The sequence below is a fragment of the Scyliorhinus torazame genome, chromosome 5, assembly GCF_047496885.1.
Source record: "Scyliorhinus torazame isolate Kashiwa2021f chromosome 5, sScyTor2.1, whole genome shotgun sequence".
Taxonomy (NCBI): Eukaryota; Metazoa; Chordata; class Chondrichthyes; order Carcharhiniformes; family Scyliorhinidae; genus Scyliorhinus; species Scyliorhinus torazame.
This window is the reverse complement of record NC_092711.1, coordinates 133098013-133121036: the sequence shown is the minus strand read 5'-3', so window position 1 is coordinate 133121036 and position 23024 is coordinate 133098013. Positions and strand designations below refer to the sequence as shown.

At 53.2% G+C, this 23024-nt stretch overlaps 1 protein-coding gene across 1 annotated transcript in view; it reads left to right on the top strand.

Moving 5' to 3' along the window:
- LOC140419817 (nuclear factor of activated T-cells, cytoplasmic 4-like) overlaps nucleotides 1-23024 on the top strand; it is a 637302-nt gene that overhangs the window by 527432 nt on the left and 86846 nt on the right. The window contains exons 4-5 of the mRNA XM_072503830.1: nucleotides 14622-14794; nucleotides 20749-20889. Of these exons, the coding sequence (XP_072359931.1) occupies nucleotides 14622-14794; nucleotides 20749-20889 (314 nt within the window). The remainder of the gene's footprint in view (nucleotides 1-14621; nucleotides 14795-20748; nucleotides 20890-23024) is intronic.

Here is a 23024-nt window from a genome sequence, read left to right as displayed (position 1 = left end):
TCTGTCCTGGGAGTGTTTGATGGGGACAGTGAAGAGGGAGCTTTACTCTGTATCTAACCCCGTGTGTACCTGTCCTGGGAGTGTTTGATGGGGACAGTGTAGAGGGAGCTTTACTCTGTATCTAACCCCGTGCTGTACCTGTCCTGGGAGTGTTTGATGGGGACAGTGTAGAGGGAGCTTTACTCTGTATCTAACCCCGTGCTGTACCTGTCCTGGGAATGTTTGATGGGGACAGTGTAGGGGGAGCTTTATTCTGTATCTCACCCCGTGCTGTACCTGTCCTGGGAGTGTTTGATGGGGACAGTGTAGAGGGAGCTTTACTCTGTATCTAACCCCGTGCTGTACCTGTCCTGGGAGTGTTTGATGGGGACAGTGTAGAGGGAGCTTTACTCTGTATCTAACCCCGCGCTGTACCTGTCCTGGGAGTGTTTGATGGGGACAGTGTAGAGGGAGCTTTACTCTGTATCTAACCTCGTGCTGTACCTGTACTGGGAGTGTTTGATGGGGACAGTATAGAGGGAGCCTTACTCTGTATCTAACCCCATGCTGTACCTGTCCTGGGAGTGTTTGATGGGGGCAGTGTAGAGGGAGCTTTACTCTGTATCTAACCCTGTGCTGTACCTCTCCTGGGAGTGTTTGATTGGGGCAGTGTAGAGGGAGCTTTACTCTGTATCTAACCACGTGCTGTACCTGTCCTGGGAGTGTTTGATGGGGACAGTGTGGAGGGAGCTTTACCCTGTATCTAACCCCGTGCTGTACCTGTCCTGGGAATGTCTGATGGGGACAGTGTAGAGGGAGCTTTACTCTGTATCTAACCCCGTGCTGTACCTGTCCTGGGAGTGTTTGATGGGGACAGTGTAGAGGGAGCTTGACTCTGTATCTAACCCCGTGCTGTATCTGTCCTGGGAGTGTTTGATGGGGACAGTGAAGAGGGAGCTTTACTCTGTATCTAACCCCGTGTGTACCTGTCCTGGGAGTGTTTGATGGGGACAGTGTAGAGGGAGCTTTACTCTGTATCTAACCCCGTGCTGTACCTGTCCTGGGAGTGTTTGATGGGGACAGTGTAGAGGGAGCTTTACTCTGTATCTATCCCCGTGCTGTCCCTGTCCTGGGAGTGTTTGATGGGGACAGTGTAAAGGGAGTTTTACTCTGTGTCTAACCTCGTGCTGTACCTGTCCTGGGAGTGTTTGATGGGGACATTGTAGAGGGAGCTTTACTCTGTATCTAACCCTGTGCTGTACCTAGTCCTGGGAGTGTTTGATGGGGACAGTGTAGAGGGAGCTTTACTCTGTATCTAACCCCGTGCTGTACCTCTCCTGGGAGTGTTTAATTGGGGCAGTGTAGAGGGAGCTTTACTCTGTATCTAACCCCGTGCTGTCCCTGTCCTGCGCGTGTTTGATGGGGACAGTGTAGAGGGAGCTTTACTCTGTATCTAACCTCGTGCTGTACCTGTCCTGGGAGTGTTTGATGGGGACAGTGTAGAGGGAGCTTTACTCTGTATCTAACCCCGTGCTGTACCTGTCCTGGGAGTGCTTGATGGGGACAGTGTAGAGGGAGCTTTACACTGTATCTAACCCCGTGCTGTACCAGTCCTGGGAGTGTTTGATGGGGACATTGTAGAGGGAGCTTTACTCTGTATCTAACCCCGTGCTGTACCTCTCCTGGGAGTGTTTAATTGGGGCAGTGTAGAGGGAGCTTTACTCTGTATCTAACCCCGTGCTGTCCCTGTCCTGCGCGTGTTTGATGGGGACAGTGTAGAGGGAGCTTTACTCTGTATCTAACCTCGTGCTGTACCTGTCCTGGGAGTGTTTGATGGGGACAGTGTAGAGGGAGCCTTACTCTGTATCTAACCCCATGCTGTACCTGTCCTGGGAGTGTTTGATGGGGACAGTGTAGAGGAAGCTTTACTCTGTATCTAACCCTGTGCTGTAACTCTCTTGGGAGTGTTTGATTGGGGCAGTGGAGAGGGAGCTTTACTCTGTATCTAACCACGTGCTGTACCTGTCCTGGGAGTGTTTGATGGGGACAGTGTGGAGGGAGCTTTACTCTGTATCTAACCCCGTGCTGTACCTGTCCTGGGAGTGTTTGATGGGCACAGTGTAGAGGGAGCTTTACTCTGTATCTAACCCCGCGCTGTACCTGTCCTGGGAGTGTTTGATGGGGACAGTGTAGAGGGAGCTTTACTCTGTATCTAACCTCGTGCTGTACCTGTACTGGGAGTGTTTGATGGGGACAGTATAGAGGGAGCCTTACTCTGTATCTAACCCCATGCTGTACCTGTCCTGGGAGTGTTTGATGGGGGCAGTGTAGAGGGAGCTTTACTCTGTATCTAACCCTGTGCTGTACCTCTCCTGGGAGTGTTTGATTGGGGCAGTGTAGAGGGAGCTTTACTCTGTATCTAACCACGTGCTGTACCTGTCCTGGGAGTGTTTGATGGGGACAGTGTGGAGGGAGCTTTACCCTGTATCTAACCCCGTGCTGTACCTGTCCTGGGAATGTCTGATGGGGACAGTGTAGAGGGAGCTTTACTCTGTATCTAACCCCGTGCTGTACCTGTCCTGGGAGTGTTTGATGGGGACAGTGTAGAGGGAGCTTGACTCTGTATCTAACCCCGTGCTGTATCTGTCCTGGGAGTGTTTGATGGGGACAGTGAAGAGGGAGCTTTACTCTGTATCTAACCCCGTGTGTACCTGTCCTGGGAGTGTTTGATGGGGACAGTGTAGAGGGAGCTTTACTCTGTATCTAACCCCGTGCTGTACCTGTCCTGGGAGTGTTTGATGGGGACAGTGTAGAGGGAGCTTTACTCTGTATCTAACCCCGTGCTGTACCTGTCCTGGGAATGTTTGATGGGGACAGTGTAGGGGGAGCTTTATTCTGTATCTCACCCCGTGCTGTACCTGTCCTGGGAGTGTTTGATGGGGACAGTGTAGAGGGAGCTTTACTCTGTATCTAACCCCGTGCTGTACCTGTCCTGGGAGTGTTTGATGGGGACAGTGTAGAGGGAGCTTTACTCTGTATCTAACCCCGCGCTGTACCTGTCCTGGGAGTGTTTGATGGGGACAGTGTAGAGGGAGCTTTACTCTGTATCTAACCTCGTGCTGTACCTGTACTGGGAGTGTTTGATGGGGACAGTATAGAGGGAGCCTTACTCTGTATCTAACCCCATGCTGTACCTGTCCTGGGAGTGTTTGATGGGGGCAGTGTAGAGGGAGCTTTGCTCTGTATCTAACCCTGTGCTGTACCTCTCCTGGGAGTGTTTGATTGGGGCAGTGTAGAGGGAGCTTTACTCTGTATCTAACCACGTGCTGTACCTGTCCTGGGAGTGTTTGATGGGGACAGTGTGGAGGGAGCTTTACCCTGTATCTAACCCCGTGCTGTACCTGTCCTGGGAATGTCTGATGGGGACAGTGTAGAGGGAGCTTTACTCTGTATCTAACCCCGTGCTGTACCTGTCCTGGGAGTGTTTGATGGGGACAGTGTAGAGGGAGCTTGACTCTGTATCTAACCCCGTGCTGTATCTGTCCTGGGAGTGTTTGATGGGGACAGTGAAGAGGGAGCTTTACTCTGTATCTAACCCCGTGTGTACCTGTCCTGGGAGTGTTTGATGGGGACAGTGTAGAGGGAGCTTTACTCTGTATCTAACCCCGTGCTGTACCTGTCCTGGGAGTGTTTGATGGGGACAGTGTAGAGGGAGCTTTACTCTGTATCTATCCCCGTGCTGTCCCTGTCCTGGGAGTGTTTGATGGGGACAGTGTAAAGGGAGTTTTACTCTGTGTCTAACCTCGTGCTGTACCTGTCCTGGGAGTGTTTGATGGGGACAGTGTAGAGGGAGCTTTACTCTGTATCTAACCCTGTGCTGTACCTAGTCCTGGGAGTGTTTGATGGGGACAGTGTAGAGGGAGCTTTACTCTGTATCTAACCCCGTGCTGTACCTGTTCTGGGAATGTTTGATGGGGACAGTGTAGAGGGAGCTTTACTCTGTATCTAACCCGTGCTGTACCTGTCCTGGGAGTGTTTGATGGGGACAGTGTAGAGGGAGCATTACTCTGTATCTAACCCCGTGCTGTACCTGTCCTGGGAATGTTTGATGGGGACAGTGTAGAGGGAGCTTTACTCTGTATCTAACCCCATGCTGTACCTGTCCTGGGAGTGTTTGATGGGGACAGTGTAGAGGGAGCTTTACTCTGCATCTAACCCCGTGCTGTACCTGTCCTGGGAGTGTTTGATGGGGACAGTGTAGAGGGAGCATTACTCTGTATCTAACCCCGTGCTGTACCTGTCCTGGGAGTGTTTGATGGGGACAGTGTAGAGGGAGCTTTACTCTGTATCTAACCCCGTGCTGTAACTGTCCTGGGAGTGTTTGATGGGGACAGTGTAGAGGGAGCTTGACTCTGTATCTAACCCCGTGCTGTATCTGTCCTGGGAGTGTTTGATGGGGACAGTGAAGAGGGAGCTTTACTCTGTATCTAACCCCGTGTGTACCTGTCCTGGGAGTGTTTGATGGGGACAGTGTAGAGGGAGCTTTACTCTGTATCTAACCCCGTGCTGTACCTGTCCTGGGAGTGTTTGATGGGGACAGTGTAGAGGGAGCTTTACTCTGTATCTAACCCCGTGCTGTACCTGTCCTGGGAATGTTTGATGGGGACAGTGTAGGGGGAGCTTTATTCTGTATCTCACCCCGTGCTGTACCTGTCCTGGGAGTGTTTGATGGGGACAGTGTAGAGGGAGCTTTACTCTGTATCTAACCCCGTGCTGTACCTGTCCTGGGAGTGTTTGATGGGGACAGTGTAGAGGGAGCTTTACTCTGTATCTAACCCCGCGCTGTACCTGTCCTGGGAGTGTTTGATGGGGACAGTGTAGAGGGAGCTTTACTCTGTATCTAACCTCGTGCTGTACCTGTACTGGGAGTGTTTGATGGGGACAGTATAGAGGGAGCCTTACTCTGTATCTAACCCCATGCTGTACCTGTCCTGGGAGTGTTTGATGGGGGCAGTGTAGAGGGAGCTTTACTCTGTATCTAACCCTGTGCTGTACCTCTCCTGGGAGTGTTTGATTGGGGCAGTGTAGAGGGAGCTTTACTCTGTATCTAACCACGTGCTGTACCTGTCCTGGGAGTGTTTGATGGGGACAGTGTGGAGGGAGCTTTACCCTGTATCTAACCCCGTGCTGTACCTGTCCTGGGAATGTCTGATGGGGACAGTGTAGAGGGAGCTTTACTCTGTATCTAACCCCGTGCTGTACCTGTCCTGGGAGTGTTTGATGGGGACAGTGTAGAGGGAGCTTGACTCTGTATCTAACCCCGTGCTGTATCTGTCCTGGGAGTGTTTGATGGGGACAGTGAAGAGGGAGCTTTACTCTGTATCTAACCCCGTGTGTACCTGTCCTGGGAGTGTTTGATGGGGACAGTGTAGAGGGAGCTTTACTCTGTATCTAACCCCGTGCTGTACCTGTCCTGGGAGTGTTTGATGGGGACAGTGTAGAGGGAGCTTTACTCTGTATCTATCCCCGTGCTGTCCCTGTCCTGGGAGTGTTTGATGGGGACAGTGTAAAGGGAGTTTTACTCTGTGTCTAACCTCGTGCTGTACCTGTCCTGGGAGTGTTTGATGGGGACAGTGTAGAGGGAGCTTTACTCTGTATCTAACCCTGTGCTGTACCTAGTCCTGGGAGTGTTTGATGGGGACAGTGTAGAGGGAGCTTTACTCTGTATCTAACCCCGTGCTGTACCTGTTCTGGGAATGTTTGATGGGGACAGTGTAGAGGGAGCTTTACTCTGTATCTAACCCGTGCTGTACCTGTCCTGGGAGTGTTTGATGGGGACAGTGTAGAGGGAGCATTACTCTGTATCTAACCCCGTGCTGTACCTGTCCTGGGAATGTTTGATGGGGACAGTGTAGAGGGAGCTTTACTCTGTATCTAACCCCATGCTGTACCTGTCCTGGGAGTGTTTGATGGGGACAGTGTAGAGGGAGCTTTACTCTGCATCTAACCCCGTGCTGTACCTGTCCTGGGAGTGTTTGATGGGGACAGTGTAGAGGGAGCATTACTCTGTATCTAACCCCGTGCTGTACCTGTCCTGGGAGTGTTTGATGGGGACAGTGTAGAGGGAGCTTTACTCTGTATCTAACCCCGTGCTGTAACTGTCCTGGGAGTGTTTGATGGGGACAGTGTAGAGGGAGCTTTACTCTGTATCTAGCCCCATGCTGTACCTGGCCTGGGAGTGTTTGATGGGGACAGTGTAGAGGGAGCTTTACTCTGTATCTAACCCCGTGCTGTACGCGTCCTGGGAGTGTTTGATGGGGACAGTGCAGAGGGAGCTTTACTCTATATCTAACCCCGTGCTGTACCTGTCCTGGGAATGTTTGATGGGGACAGTGTAGAGGGGGCTTTACTCTGTATCTAACCCCGTGCTGTACCTGTCCTGGGAGAGTTTGATGGGGACAGTGTAGAGGGAGCTTTACTCTGTACCTAACCCCGTGCTGTACCTGTCCTGGGAGTGTTTGATGGGGACAGTGTAGAGGGGGCTTTACTCTGTATCTAACCTCGTGCTGTCCCTGTCCTGGGAGTGTTTGATGGGGACAGTGTAGAGAGAGCTTTGCTCTGTATCTAACCCCGTGCTGTACCTGTCCTGGGAGTGTTTGATGGGGACAGTGTAGAGGGAGCTTTACTCTGTATCTAACCCCGTGCTGTACCTGTCCTGGGAGTGTTTGATGGGGACAGTGTAGAGGGAGCTTTACTCTGTATCTAACCCCGTGCTGTACCTGTCCTGGGAGTGCTTGATGGGGACAGTGTAGAGGGAGCTTTACACTGTATCTAACCCCGTGCTGTACCAGTCCTGGGAGTGTTTGATGGGGACATTGTAGAGGGAGCTTTACTCTGTATCTAACCCCGTGCTGTACCAGTGTTGGGAGTGTTCGATGGGGACAGTGTAGTGGGAGCTTTACTCTGTATCTAACCCCGTGCTGTACCTCTCCTGGGAGTGTTTAATTGGGGCAGTGTAGAGGGAGCTTTACTCTGTATCTAACCCCGTGCTGTACCTGTCCTGGGAGTGTTTGATGGGGACAGTGTAGAGGGAGCTTTACTCTGTATCTAACCCCGTGCTGTACCTGTCCTGGGAGTGCTTGATGGGGACAGTGTAGAGGGAGCTTTACACTGTATCTAACCCCGTGCTGTACCAGTCCTGGGAGTGTTTGATGGGGACATTGTAGAGGGAGCTTTACTCTGTATCTAACCCCGTGCTGTACCAGTGTTGGGAGTGTTTGATGGGGACAGTGTAGAGGGAGCTTTACTCTGTATCTAACCCCGTGCTGTACCTCTCCTGGGAGTGTTTAATTGGGGCAGTGTAGAGGGAGCTTTACTCTGTATCTAACCCCGTGCTGTCCCTGTCCTGCGCGTGTTTGATGGGGACAGTGTAGAGGGAGCTTTACTCTGTATCTAACCTCGTGCTGTACCTGTCCTGGGAGTGTTTGATGGGGACAGTGTAGAGGGAGCTTTACTCTGTATCTAACCCTGTGCTGTACCTCTCCTGGGAGTGTTTGATTGGGGCAGTGTAGAGGGAGCTTTACTCTGTATCTAACCACGTGCTGTACCTGTCCTGGGAGTGTTTGATGGGGACAGTGTGGAGGGAGCTTTACCCTGTATCTAACCCCGTGCTGTACCTGTCCTGGGAATGTCTGATGGGGACAGTGTAGAGGGAGCTTTACTCTGTATCTAACCCCGTGCTGTACCTGTCCTGGGAGTGTTTGATGGGGACAGTGTAGAGGGAGCTTGACTCTGTATCTAACCCCGTGCTGTATCTGTCCTGGGAGTGTTTGATGGGGACAGTGAAGAGGGAGCTTTACTCTGTATCTAACCCCGTGTGTACCTGTCCTGGGAGTGTTTGATGGGGACAGTGTAGAGGGAGCTTTACTCTGTATCTAACCCCGTGCTGTACCTGTCCTGGGAGTGTTTGATGGGGACAGTGTAGAGGGAGCTTTACTCTGTATCTATCCCCGTGCTGTCCCTGTCCTGGGAGTGTTTGATGGGGACAGTGTAAAGGGAGTTTTACTCTGTGTCTAACCTCGTGCTGTACCTGTCCTGGGAGTGTTTGATGGGGACAGTGTAGAGGGAGCTTTACTCTGTATCTAACCCTGTGCTGTACCTAGTCCTGGGAGTGTTTGATGGGGACAGTGTAGAGGGAGCTTTACTCTGTATCTAACCCCGTGCTGTACCTGTTCTGGGAATGTTTGATGGGGACAGTGTAGAGGGAGCTTTACTCTGTATCTAACCCGTGCTGTACCTGTCCTGGGAGTGTTTGATGGGGACAGTGTAGAGGGAGCATTACTCTGTATCTAACCCCGTGCTGTACCTGTCCTGGGAATGTTTGATGGGGACAGTGTAGAGGGAGCTTTACTCTGTATCTAACCCCATGCTGTACCTGTCCTGGGAGTGTTTGATGGGGACAGTGTAGAGGGAGCTTTACTCTGCATCTAACCCCGTGCTGTACCTGTCCTGGGAGTGTTTGATGGGGACAGTGTAGAGGGAGCATTACTCTGTATCTAACCCCGTGCTGTACCTGTCCTGGGAGTGTTTGATGGGGACAGTGTAGAGGGAGCTTTACTCTGTATCTAACCCCGTGCTGTAACTGTCCTGGGAGTGTTTGATGGGGACAGTGTAGAGGGAGCTTTACTCTGTATCTAGCCCCATGCTGTACCTGGCCTGGGAGTGTTTGATGGGGACAGTGTAGAGGGAGCTTTACTCTGTATCTAACCCCGTGCTGTACGCGTCCTGGGAGTGTTTGATGGGGACAGTGCAGAGGGAGCTTTACTCTATATCTAACCCCGTGCTGTACCTGTCCTGGGAATGTTTGATGGGGACAGTGTAGAGGGGGCTTTACTCTGTATCTAACCCCGTGCTGTACCTGTCCTGGGAGAGTTTGATGGGGACAGTGTAGAGGGAGCTTTACTCTGTACCTAACCCCGTGCTGTACCTGTCCTGGGAGTGTTTGATGGGGACAGTGTAGAGGGGGCTTTACTCTGTATCTAACCTCGTGCTGTCCCTGTCCTGGGAGTGTTTGATGGGGACAGTGTAGAGAGAGCTTTGCTCTGTATCTAACCCCGTGCTGTACCTGTCCTGGGAGTGTTTGATGGGGACAGTGTAGAGGGAGCTTTACTCTGTATCTAACCCCGTGCTGTACCTGTCCTGGGAGTGTTTGATGGGGACAGTGTAGAGGGAGCTTTACTCTGTATCTAACCCCGTGCTGTACCTGTCCTGGGAGTGCTTGATGGGGACAGTGTAGAGGGAGCTTTACACTGTATCTAACCCCGTGCTGTACCAGTCCTGGGAGTGTTTGATGGGGACATTGTAGAGGGAGCTTTACTCTGTATCTAACCCCGTGCTGTACCAGTGTTGGGAGTGTTCGATGGGGACAGTGTAGTGGGAGCTTTACTCTGTATCTAACCCCGTGCTGTACCTCTCCTGGGAGTGTTTAATTGGGGCAGTGTAGAGGGAGCTTTACTCTGTATCTAACCCCGTGCTGTACCTGTCCTGGGAGTGTTTGATGGGGACAGTGTAGAGGGAGCTTTACTCTGTATCTAACCCCGTGCTGTACCTGTCCTGGGAGTGCTTGATGGGGACAGTGTAGAGGGAGCTTTACACTGTATCTAACCCCGTGCTGTACCAGTCCTGGGAGTGTTTGATGGGGACATTGTAGAGGGAGCTTTACTCTGTATCTAACCCCGTGCTGTACCAGTGTTGGGAGTGTTTGATGGGGACAGTGTAGAGGGAGCTTTACTCTGTATCTAACCCCGTGCTGTACCTCTCCTGGGAGTGTTTAATTGGGGCAGTGTAGAGGGAGCTTTACTCTGTATCTAACCCCGTGCTGTCCCTGTCCTGCGCGTGTTTGATGGGGACAGTGTAGAGGGAGCTTTACTCTGTATCTAACCTCGTGCTGTACCTGTCCTGGGAGTGTTTGATGGGGACAGTGTAGAGGGAGCTTTACTCTGTATCTAACCCCGTGCTGTACCTGTCCTGGGAGTGCTTGATGGGGACAGTGTAGAGGGAGCTTTACACTGTATCTAACCCCGTGCTGCACCAGTCCTGGGAGTGTTTGATGGGGACATTGTAGAGGGAGCTTTACTCTGTATCTAACCCCGTGCTGTACCAGTGTTGGGAGTGTTTGATGGGGACAGTGTAGAGGGAGCTTTACTCTGTATCTAACCCCGTGCTGTACCTCTCCTGGGAGTGTTTAATTGGGGCAGTGTAGAGGGAGCTTTACTCTGTATCTAACCCCGTGCTGTCCCTGTCCTGCGCGTGTTTGATGGGGACAGTGTAGAGGGAGCTTTACTCTGTATCTAACCTCGTGCTGTACCTGTCCTGGGAGTGTTTGATGGGGACAGTGTAGAGGGAGCCTTACTCTGTATCTAACCCCATGCTGTACCTGTCCTGGGAGTGTTTGATGGGGACAGTGTAGAGGAAGCTTTACTCTGTATCTAACCCTGTGCTGTAACTCTCTTGGGAGTGTTTGATTGGGGCAGTGTAGAGGGAGCTTTACTCTGTATCTAACCACGTGCTGTACCTGTCCTGGGAGTGTTTGATGGGGACAGTGTGGAGGGAGCTTTACTCTGTATCTAACCCCGTGCTGTACCTGTCCTGGGAATGTTTGATGGGGACAGTGTAGAGGGAGCTTTACTCTGTATCTAACCCCGTGCTGTACCTGTCCTGGGAGTGTTTGATGGGGACAGTGTAGAGGGAGCTTTACTCTGTATCTAACCCCGCGCTGTACCTGTCCTGGGAGTGTTTGATGGGGACAGTGTAGAGGGAGCTTTACTCTGTATCTAACCCCGTGCTGTACCTGTCCTGGGAGTGCTTGATGGGGACAGTGTAGAGGGAGCTTTACACTGTATCTAACCCCGTGCTGTACCAGTCCTGGGAGTGTTTGATGGGGACATTGTAGAGGGAGCTTTACTCTGTATCTAACCCCGTGCTGTACCAGTGTTGGGAGTGTTTGATGGGGACAGTGTAGAGGGAGCTTTACTCTGTATCTAACCCCGTGCTGTACCTCTCCTGGGAGTGTTTAATTGGGGCAGTGTAGAGGGAGCTTTACTCTGTATCTAACCCCGTGCTGTCCCTGTCCTGCGCGTGTTTGATGGGGACAGTGTAGAGGGAGCTTTACTCTGTATCTAACCTCGTGCTGTACCTGTCCTGGGAGTGTTTGATGGGGACAGTGTAGAGGGAGCTTTACTCTGTATCTAACCCCGTGCTGTACCTGTCCTGGGAGTGCTTGATGGGGACAGTGTAGAGGGAGCTTTACACTGTATCTAACCCCGTGCTGTACCAGTCCTGGGAGTGTTTGATGGGGACATTGTAGAGGGAGCTTTACTCTGTATCTAACCCCGTGCTGTACCTCTCCTGGGAGTGTTTAATTGGGGCAGTGTAGAGGGAGCTTTACTCTGTATCTAACCCCGTGCTGTCCCTGTCCTGCGCATGTTTGATGGGGACAGTGTAGAGGGAGCTTTACTCTGTATCTAACCTCGTGCTGTACCTGTCCTGGGAGTGTTTGATGGGGACAGTGTAGAGGGAGCCTTACTCTGTATCTAACCCCATGCTGTACCTGTCCTGGGAGTGTTTGATGGGGACAGTGTAGAGGAAGCTTTACTCTGTATCTAACCCTGTGCTGTAACTCTCTTGGGAGTGTTTGATTGGGGCAGTGTAGAGGGAGCTTTACTCTGTATCTAACCACGTGCTGTACCTGTCCTGGGAGTGTTTGATGGGGACAGTGTGGAGGGAGCTTTACTCTGTATCTAACCCCGTGCTGTACCTGTCCTGGGAGTGTTTGATGGGGACAGTGTAGAGGGAGCTTTACTCTGTATCTAACCCCGCGCTGTACCTGTCCTGGGAGTGTTTGATGGGGACAGTGTAGAGGGAGCTTTACTCTGTATCTAACCTCGTGCTGTACCTGTACTGGGAGTGTTTGATGGGGACAGTATAGAGGGAGCCTTACTCTGTATCTAACCCCATGCTGTACCTGTCCTGGGAGTGTTTGATGGGGGCAGTGTAGAGGGAGCTTTACTCTGTATCTAACCCTGTGCTGTACCTCTCCTGGGAGTGTTTGATTGGGGCAGTGTAGAGGGAGCTTTACTCTGTATCTAACCACGTGCTGTACCTGTCCTGGGAGTGTTTGATGGGGACAGTGTGGAGGGAGCTTTACCCTGTATCTAACCCCGTGCTGTACCTGTCCTGGGAATGTCTGATGGGGACAGTGTAGAGGGAGCTTTACTCTGTATCTAACCCCGTGCTGTACCTGTCCTGGGAGTGTTTGATGGGGACAGTGTAGAGGGAGCTTGACTCTGTATCTAACCCCGTGCTGTATCTGTCCTGGGAGTGTTTGATGGGGACAGTGAAGAGGGAGCTTTACTCTGTATCTAACCCCGTGTGTACCTGTCCTGGGAGTGTTTGATGGGGACAGTGTAGAGGGAGCTTTACTCTGTATCTAACCCCGTGCTGTACCTGTCCTGGGAGTGTTTGATGGGGACAGTGTAGAGGGAGCTTTACTCTGTATCTAACCCCGTGCTGTACCTGTCCTGGGAATGTTTGATGGGGACAGTGTAGGGGGAGCTTTATTCTGTATCTCACCCCGTGCTGTACCTGTCCTGGGAGTGTTTGATGGGGACAGTGTAGAGGGAGCTTTACTCTGTATCTAACCCCGTGCTGTACCTGTCCTGGGAGTGTTTGATGGGGACAGTGTAGAGGGAGCTTTACTCTGTATCTAACCTCGTGCTGTACCTATCCTGGGAGTGTTTGATGGGGACAGTGTAGAGGGAGCTTTACTCTGTATCTAACCCCGTGCTGTACCTGCCCTGGGAGTGTTTGATGGGGACAGTGGTAGTGGGAGCTTTACTCTGTGTCTAACCCCGTGCTGTATCTGTCCTGGGAGTGTTTGATGGGGACAGTGTAGAGGGAGCTTTACTCTGTATCTAACCCCGTGCTGTCCCTGTCCTGGGAGTGTTTGATGGGGACAGTGTAAAGGGAGCTTTACTCTGTATCTAACCCCGTGCTGTACCTGTCCTGGGAATGTTTGATGGGGACAGTGTAGAGGGAGCTTTACTCTGTATCTATCCCCGTGCTGTCCCTGTCCTGGGAGTGTTTGATGGGGACAGTGTAAAGGGAGTTTTACTCTGTGTCTAACCTCGTGCTGTACCTGTCCTGGGAGTGTTTGATGGGGACAGTGTAGAGGGAGCTTTACTCTGTATCTAACCCTGTGCTGTACCTAGTCCTGGGAGTGTTTGATGGGGACAGTGTAGAGGGAGCTTTACTCTGTATCTAACCCCGTGCTGTACCTGTTCTGGGAATGTTTGATGGGGACAGTGTAGAGGGAGCTTTACTCTGTATCTAACCCGTGCTGTACCTGTCCTGGGAGTGTTTGATGTGGTCAGTGTAGAGGGGGCTTTACTCTGTATCTAACCCCGTGCTGTACCTGTCCTAGGAGTGATTGATGGGGACAGTGTAGAGGGAGCTTTACTCTGTATCTAACCCCGTGCTGTACCTGTCCTGGGAATGTTTGATGGGGACAGTGTAGTGGGAGCTTTACTCTGTATCTAACCCCGTGCTGTACCTGTCCTGGGAGTGTTTGATGGGGACAGTGTAGAGGGAGCTTTACTCTGTATCTAACCCCGTGCTGTACCTGTCCTGGGAATGTTTGATGGGGACAGTGTAGTGGGAGCTTTACTCTGTATCTAACCCCGTGCTGTACCTGTCCTGGGAGTGTTTGATGGGGACAGTGTAGAGGGAGCTTTACTCTGTATCTAACCCCGTGCTGTGCCTGTCCTGGGAGTGTGAGATGGGGACAGTGTAGAGGGAGCTTTACTCTGTATCTAACCCCGTGCTGTACCTGTCCTGGGAGTGTTTGATGGGGACAGTGTAGTGGGAGCTTTACTCTGTATCTAACCCCGTGCTGTACCTGTCCTGGGAGTGTTTGATGGGGACAGTGTAGAGGGAGCTTAACTCTGTATCTAACCCCGTGCTGTACCTGTCCTGGGAGTGTTTGATGGGGACAGTGTAGAGGGAGCTTTACTCTGTATCTAACCCCGTGCTGTACCTGTCCTGGGAGTGTTTGATGGGGACAGTGTAGAGGGAGCTTTACTCTGTATCTAACCCCGTGCTGTACCTGTCCTGGGAGTGTTTGATGGGGACAGTGTAGAGGGAGCTTAACTCTGTATCTAACCCCGTGCTGTACCTGTCCTGGGAGTGTTTGATGGGGACAGTGTAGAGGGAGCTTTACTCTGTATCTAACCCCGTGTGTACCTGTCCTGGGAGTGTTTGATGGGGACAGTGTAGAGGGAGCTTTACTCTGTATCTAACCCCGTGCTGTACCTGTCCTGGGAGTGTTTGATGGGGACAGTGTAGAGGGAGCTTAACTCTGTATCTAACCCCGTGCTGTACCTGTCCTGGGAGTGTTTGATGGGGACAGTGTAGAGGGAGCTTTACTCTGTATCTAACCCAGTGTGTACCTGTCCTGGGAGTGTTTGATGGGGACAGTGCAGAGGGAGCTTTACTCTGAATCTAACCCCGTGCTGTACCTGTCCTGGGAGTGTTTGATGGGGAAAGTGTGTATATCTCCGGACGTAATTCCACTCTTTTGCCTGCAGTATCGATTGTGCCGGAATCCTGAAACTTCGGAATTCCGACATTGAGTTACGGAAAGGGGAAACGGACGTCGGGAGGAAGAACACGCGAGTGAAGTTGGTCTTCCGTGTTCACATCCCACAGCCCAATGGGAAGGTGGTTTCTCTCCAGGCCGCCTCGGTGCCCATCGAATGCTGTAAGTGTTGCTTCGACCTGGTGCATGCGTTGATGTCCCCGGCTAGACACATCCCAGAGACACAGCAAGGGACAGAGAGTTGAGGACCATCATTGGCCCCGCCAGGCTGCAATACTGCCCTCTGCGGTTGTAAGGTCACGCACCATGCAACTGACACAACGTCACGCAGAGGGTGCGGGCATGTGCATGAAATGACCTTCACCCCACACAAGTGCCAGGCAGTGACCATCTCCAACGGGAGCGGATCTAACCATCACCCGTGGACACCCAAAGGTATTACCGTCGCTGAATCCTCCACGGTCAACATCCTGGGGGGGTTACCAATGATCAGAAACTGAACTGAACCCAGCCATATAAACACTGTGGCTACCAGGGCAGGTCAGAGGCTGGGAATCCTGCGGTGAGTAACTCATCTCCTGACTCCCCCCAAAGCCTGTCCACCATCTACAACGCACAAGTCAGGAGTGTGATAATAAGAATCTTTATTGTCACAAGTAGGCTGACATTAACGCTGCAATGAAGTTACTGTGAAAATCCCCCAGTCGCCACATTCCGGAGACTGTCCGGGTCACAGAGGGAGAATTCAGAATGTCCAATTCACCCCACAGCACGTCTTTCGGGACTTGTGGGAGGAAACCGGAGCACCCGGAGGAAACCCACGCAGTCACGGGGAGAACGTGCAGACTCCGCACAGACAGTGACCCAAGCAGAATTCAACTCGGGACCCTGTCGCTGGGAAGCAACAGTGCTAACCACTGTGCTGCCGTGCTTTGTTTTATTCATTCACCAGATGTGGGGTCTCGTTGACCAATACCCAGCATTTATTGCCCGTCCCTAATTGCCCCTTGAGGAGGTGGTGGGCGAGCCGCCTTCTCGAACCGGCTGCAGTCCCTGTGTGGTGTGGGTAACACCCACAGTGCTGTCAGGGAGGGAGGTCCAGGATTGTGACCCGGCGACAGTGAAGGAACGGCCGATATATTTCTTTTGTAAGGGCCCCGAAGAATCCAGCACGAGTTTTAAGGATACAAAATAATAACGTTTATTTACTATAACATATATACATAACAGTAGCAGCAACTTCCCTTGCTACCTTCTCCTTCCTCCTGGTTCCTGGACTGGCCAGCTTATTTATACTAGGAGTTTCTCCGCCCCCCTCAATGGGGAAGTTCATACTCCCATAGGATTGTGGGATAGTCATTAGTCCCCAGCCAATGGTAAGTAGGCAGGTTATAACATCCCTCCCCCCCCAAAGTCCAAGGAATCCACCGTAGGCCCTGGCGAAGGAAGGCGTCGAACTCGTTTGGCCGCAGGCCGGACGCCATTTGCACGCGGCGCTGGATCAGGCGGCGTATAACGAGATGGAGACCGGCGCTTCCGTGATGAACGGCGCGGTTGTACATCCACGGCCTGTGGACCCGAGGATTCCCCCTCTGATTCATCCTGTGTCTCCATCTCAGAGTCAGAGTCTGCTGCCTCCGTCATGTCAGCGTCTCTATCCCCATTCGGTCCAGTCATGACCTGCGCAGGCTTCGAGTGAGGCACCACTGGAAGATTTGGAGGACTACCTTCCCTTGTTTCTGGTCTTTGCCGCTGTTGAACTGAGCTCCGGGGGCGGGGAATCTTTTGCGGGGATGATCTTCTGGACCGGACGTGGTCTACATGTTTTCGCTGGAGACGACCCTGGGCTTGCACTTGGTACGATATAGGGCCCGTTTGGCGAAAGATTACACCAGGAACCCATTGGGCACCACCAGCAAAATTCCGAACGAATACTGGGTCACCGGGCGCAAACTGCCGAATCGGCCGATGCCGAGAAAATCCCTGTCCCTGCCGTTCTTGTGTGCGGCGTACTTTTGCGCCAATGTCCGGGAAGACCATACTAAGGCGGGTGCGAAGTCTCCGACCCATTAGGAGTTCTGCGGGAGCTACCCCAGTCACTGTATGGGGGGTGGTCCTGTACGTAAACAAAAACCGAGCCAGTCTCGTGTCCATTGACCCGGAAGACTGCTTCTTTAGGCCTCTTTTGAATGTTTGCACTGCACGCTCTGCCAACCCATTTGAAGCCGGGTGGTAAGGGGCAGTGCGGATATGGCGGATGCCGTTCATCTTTGTAAACCTAGCAAACTCCTCACTCGTGAATGGAGTGCCGTTATCCGTGACCAGCACCTCGGGGAGGCCATGCGTACTAAATGATAAACGCATTTTTTCAATTGTTGCGCAGGACGTTGTCCCCTGCATCTTATGCACCTCCAGCCATTTGGACTGGGAGTCAATTAGTAGAAGGAACATGGATCCCTGAAAAGGGCCTGCGATATCTGCATGTAAGCGTGCCCAAGGCCGCCCTGGCCATTCCCAGTGATGTAGGGGCGCGGCCGGCGGAAGCTTCTGATGCTCCTGGCAAATGGAGCAGTTTTGGGCCACCTTCTCAATGTCGGTGTCGAGGCCTGGCCACCAGACATAACTCCGGGCCAACATTTTCATCTTGGTCGCGCCCGGATGCCCATTGTGCAAGTCTGACAATATCAGCTCCTGGCCTTTTTCCAGGACAATCACACGCGTCCCCCACAAGAGGATGCCGTCTTCCACGCTGAACTCTGACAGCTTGGAGGAAAATGCCCGCAACTCGCCTGGGAGCTGTCTATGCTGCCCACCATACAGGACTATATGCCGAACCTTTGACAGGACTGGCTCCGTCTGGGTCCACTCATGGATCTGTGATGCCGTGACAGGCAAGGTGTCCATAAAATTTAGGGTTGCGACCATCTCACCGGTCATGGGGGTCGACATGGGGCCGGTCGATAAAGGCAATCGGCTCAGTGCGTCGGCATTTGCTATTTGCGTACCTGGTTTGTGCTCCAGAGAATACTCATATGCAGCAAGCAACAAAGCCCAGCGCTGGATCCGTGCAGAAGCAATGGGCGGTATTGGCTTATCCTCTCTGAAGAGTCCCAGCAGGGGCTTATGATCAGTCACGATAGTGAAATGGCGGCCGTACACATACTGGTGGAAGCGTTTCACCACGAAAACCACTGCCAGGCCCTCCTTCTCGATCTGCACGTACTTTTTCTCCGCTGCAGTCAATGTGCGGGAGGCGAAAGCTATCGGTCGCTCGGCCCCGTTCTCCATCTTGTGGGACAGGACAGCCCCAATACCATACGGGGATGCATCACATGTGACGAGCAAAGGCTTTCCCGGATCATAGTGGGTTAGTAACCCAGACGACGATAATTGTTGCTTTACCCGCCGGAAAGCGGTTTCTTGCGGCTGACCCCAAACCCAGGTGTGATTTTTCTTTAGCAGCAGGTGCAAGGGGGCCAGCGTAGTTGCCAGATTGGGGAGGAACTTCCCGTAATAGTTTACGAGACCGAGAAAAGAACGAAGATGCGAAGTGTCAGTCGGGGTGGGGGCATGTTGAATTGCACGCACCTTCTCTGTGACGGGGTGCAGACCCTCGCGGTCCACCCGATAACCTAGGTAGACTACTTCTTTTGCCTGAAATACGCACTGTGTGACGTAAACGGACTCCAGCCTCCGAAAGGCGATTAAGGACAGCCTCCAGATTTTCCAAATGCTCTTGCTCCGACGTCCCTGTAATCAAAACATCATCTCGGTAGACAGCCACACGTGGTAAACCTCTCAAAATGCCCTCCATAACACCTTGAAAAATTGCGCAGGCAGAGAATACTCCAAAGGGCAACCGTGTATATTCATACAGGCCCTGGTGTGTTAATTGTTACATATGGTCGGGAGGCAGGGTCCAGCTCCAACTGCAGGTAGGCGTGACTCATATCTAATTTTGTGAACGAGAGTCCGCCTGCAAGTTTCGCGTAGAGATCCTCTATGTGAGGCATTGGATATCGGTCGAGTCGGGAAACCGTATTCACTGTAAGTTTATAGTCGCCACACAAGCGAACTGTGGCATCTGGCTTCATTACTGGTACAATTGGTGCTGCCCAGTCAGCAAAACGGACGGGCCTGATAATACCCAAACTCTCCAAACGAGTGAGCTCCCCTTCTACCTTCTCGAGCAAAGCGTAAGGCACTGGGCGCGCCCGGAAATAGCGCGGCGTGGCTCCTGGTTCAACTTGGATACGGGCTACGGCCTCTTTTATTTTCTCCAAACCAGGCTGGAATGCCTCTGGGTATCGTCCTAGCACCTCAGTCAACCCTCCAGAAACTGTTTGGAGGATGTGCTGCCATTGCAACCGCAAATGGCGCAACCAGTCCCGACCCAACAGGCTGGGCCCATGGCCGCGCACCACGATAAGTGGGAAACGCCCCTCCTGGCGTCCATAGACAACAGGGGTCATTGTAGTTCCTGCAATGTCCAGTGGTTCCCCCGTGTAGGTGGCCAACCTGGCCTGTGAGTCAGTTAGTGTAAGGGTCTGTATACCCTGCTTGATGCGGTCGAATGTCCTCTGGGCGATCACGGAGACCGCTGCGCCAGTGTCCAACTCCATCTCAAGCGGGTGGCCATTGACCCGTACTGTCACCTTAATGGGAGCCACACGGGGAGCTGCCACACAATGCAACTGCAGGCAGTCGTCCTCCGTCTCCACGTCCTCAGGAGTGGTCGCCGCAGGTTCATCCACATGGAAGGTACGGCCTCTGGGCTGGTCCCAGTTACGGCCCCTGGGATGGTCCCAGTTTCGGTCGGAACGACGGCACCTCTGGCGTCCCCAGGACCGCCGTCCGCGACGGGGTTGGCGCCTACAAGTCTGACACGGAATGGCTCCTCATCCATTGGCTCTGGAGAAGGCTCCCTTCGGGGAGGAATGTCCGATGGCCACTGGCATCGGTCTGGTCGTTGCCTCGCCCAAGGTACCGCAGGAGTGCGGGGGGACGTTTTTGGGCGGAAAGGGTTGCGCCCCAAGGCATGCACTTCCATTCCCTGTAGCTCCTGTACTCCTCGCTCTGCGCTCTCTCGGGACAAGACTATTTGTATTGCCTGTTGAAAAGTCAATGTTGGCTCCGCTAACAACTTTCTCTGGGTTGCTGCATTGTTAATACCGCAAACCAAACGGTCGCGTAACATTTCTGACAAGGTCTCACCATAGTCACAGTACTCCGCAATCCTGCGTAGCCTGGATAAAAAAAGTCGGCAAGGGATTCTCCAGGGGTCCTCTCAGCGGTATTAAACCGGTAACGCTGGACTATCGTGGACAGGATTGGGTTAAAATGTTGCCCCACTATATTCACAAGTTCGTCAAACGTTTTGGTGTCCGGCGCAGCTGGGTACGTAAGGCTCCTAATCACCCCAAACGTATGCGGCCCGCAGGCGGTGAGCAATATGACCACCTGGCGCTCGTTTTCGGTGATATTGTTTGCCCGGAAATAGTAACGCATCCGTTGTGTATACTGGTTCCAGCTTTCCAGCGCAGCATCAAAAACACCCAAACGTCCGTACAGAGGCATGGTATAATAGAAAACAACTTCCAACCTGTATCCAACAAAAATCCAGGGAGGTGGCTTCAGCAGTGTAGACAGCTATTCACTTTTACCTTCGTCGCCAGTTTTGTAAGGGCCACGAAGAATCCAGCACGAGTTTTAAGGATACAAAGTAATAACGTTTATTTACTATAACAATATATACATAACAGTAGCAGTAACTTCCCTTGCTACCTTCCTGCTGGTTCCTGGACTGGCCAGCTTATTTATAGTAGGAGTTTCTCCGCCCCCCTCATTGGGGAAGTTCATACTCCCATAGGATTATGGGATAGTCATTAGTCCCCAGCCAATCGTCAGTAGGCAGGTTATAACAATTTCCCAGTCAGGATGGTGAGTGTGGGGCTCGGAGGGGAACTTGCAGCTGGTGGAGTTCCCCATGTGTCTGCTGCCCCTTGTCCTTCTCGATGGTAGAGGGGGTGGGTTTGGAAGGTGCTGTCGAAGGAGCCTTGGTGAGTCGAAATGTTTTTGCCTTCCTCACTCTCTTCTCTCTGCCCTTCCTCCCGCAGCCCAGCGGTCTGCTCACGAGCTGCCACAGGTGGAGAGCTACAATATCACCTCGTGCCCTGTCACTGGGGGAGAGGAGCTGCTCCTCACCGGCTGCAATTTCCTTCCGGAGTCAAAGGTCATTTTCATCGAGAAAGGTCCAGGTAACGGTCATGCGTGGCCTTGTCCTCCCGCGGGTGGAGCTGCGTTGTCACCTCACCCTGTGTCTCAGCGCTGTGGAACTCTTCCTTCCTCCTCTCCTTCCTCAGCCTCCTGTGCCTCAGTCTCCCCTCCCTCAGCCTACCCTCCCTCACTCTCTCCTCCCTCAGTTTCCTCTCTCTGAGGCTTACCTCTCTCACTCTTTCCTCCCTCAGCCTCCCTTCCTATCTCTCCCCTCTCTCCGTCCCTCGCTCTCCTCTCCCTCAGTCTCCCGTCCCTCACTCTCCCCTCTCTCAAGCCTCCCCTGCCTCACGCTCCTCTTCCTCAGTCTCTCCTCCCTCAATCTCCCCTCCCTGAGCGCCTCTCTCCCCTCTCTCACTCTCCCTCAGTCTCCCTTCCCTCACTCTCCCCTCCCTCAGGCCTCCCCTGCCTCACTCTCCTCTCCCTCAGTCTCTCCTCCCTCACTCTCCCCCCCTGAGCACCTCTCTCCCCTCTCTCACTCTCCCTCAGACTCCCTTCCCTCACTCTCCCCTCCCTCAGGCCTCCCCTGGCTCACTCTCCTCTCCCTCAGTCTCTCCTCCCTCACTCTCCCCCCCTGAGCACCTCTCTCCCCTCTCTCACACTCCCCTCCTTCAGTCTCCTGTCCCTCACTCTCCTCTCCCTCGGTCTCCCCTCCCTCACCCTCACCTCCCTCAGCCTCCCTCCCTCAGCGCCTCTCTCCCCTCTCTCACACTCCCCTCCCTCAGTTTCCCATCCCTCGCTCTCCGCTCCCACAGTCTCCCGTCCCTCCCTCTCCTCTCCCTCATTCCCCCTTCCCTCCTTCCCTCCCTCTCTTGTCCCTCAGTCTCTCCTCCCCCTCAGTCTCTCCTCCCTCAGCCTCCTGTGCCTCAACTCTCCCCTCCCTCACCCTCTCCTGCCTCAGCCCCCCTCCCTCCCTCTCCCCTCTCTCACACTGCCCTCCCTCAGTCTCCCATCCCTCACTCTCCTCTCCCTCAGTCTCTCCTCCCTCAATCTCCCCTCCCTCAGCGCCTCCTCCCTCAGGCTCCACTCCCTCCATTTCCCTTTGCTCCACCTCTCTCCCCTCCCTACTTCCTCTCACTTGAGCCCCTGGTGTCAGCCTCACTTCCCTCATCCTCCCCTCCCTCTGCCTCCCCTCCCCTCTATGAAACTAACCTGAGGCCAGTCTCCTGTGTTAATGTTGCCGAATACATGGTGGTGTGCACTGGATCTGTTTTGAATTCATTTACGGGATGTGGGCGTCGCTGGCCGGGCCCAGCATTTATTGCCCGTCCCTAATTGCCCCTTGAGAAGGTGGTGGGTGAGCCGCCTTCTCGAACCGGCTGCAGTCCCTGTGTGGTGTGGGTAACACCCACAGTGCTGTCAGGGAGGGAGGTCCAGGATTGTGACCCGGCGACAGTGAAGGAACGGCCGATATATTTCCCAGTCAGGATGGTGAGTGTGGGGCTCGGAGGGGAACTTGCAGGTGGTGGAGTTCCCCATGTGTCTGCTGCCCCTTGTCCTTCTAGATGGTAGAGGTGGTGGGTTTGGAAGGTGCTGTCGAAGGAGCCTTGGTGAGTCGCTGCGGTGCATCTTGTAGATGGTACACACGCTGCTGTCACTGTGCGTCGGTGGTGGAGGGAGTGAATGTTTGTGGATGGGGTGCCGATCAAAGCGGGGCTGCTTTGTCCTGGATGGTGTCGAGCTCTTTGAATGCAGTTGGCGTGAGCCCAGCACCCTCACACGTGATGCATTGTCCCAGGGGATCTCCAACGTGAGGATGTGAGGCCCATTGGCTGATATTGGGACAGGCAGTGACCAGGTCGGTCAAAGAGACTGGTTTTCCTCAAAGAGGACACGTGGGCAGTTGCTGGCACCGTGGTGAGGGACTGCTGCCTCCCAGCACCAGGGGCCCAGGTTCAATTCCGGCCTTGGGTCACTGTCTGTGCGGAGTCTGCACATCCTCCCTGTGTCTGCGTGGGTTTCCTCCGGGTGCTCCGGTTTCCTCCCACAGTCCAAAGATGTGCAGGTTAGGTGGGAGGATGAGGGTAGGGCAGGGGAGCGGGCTGAGGTGAGGTGTGACAAAGGGTCATCTAGACTCGAAACGTTAGCTCTTTTCTCTCCCAACAAATGCTGCCAGACC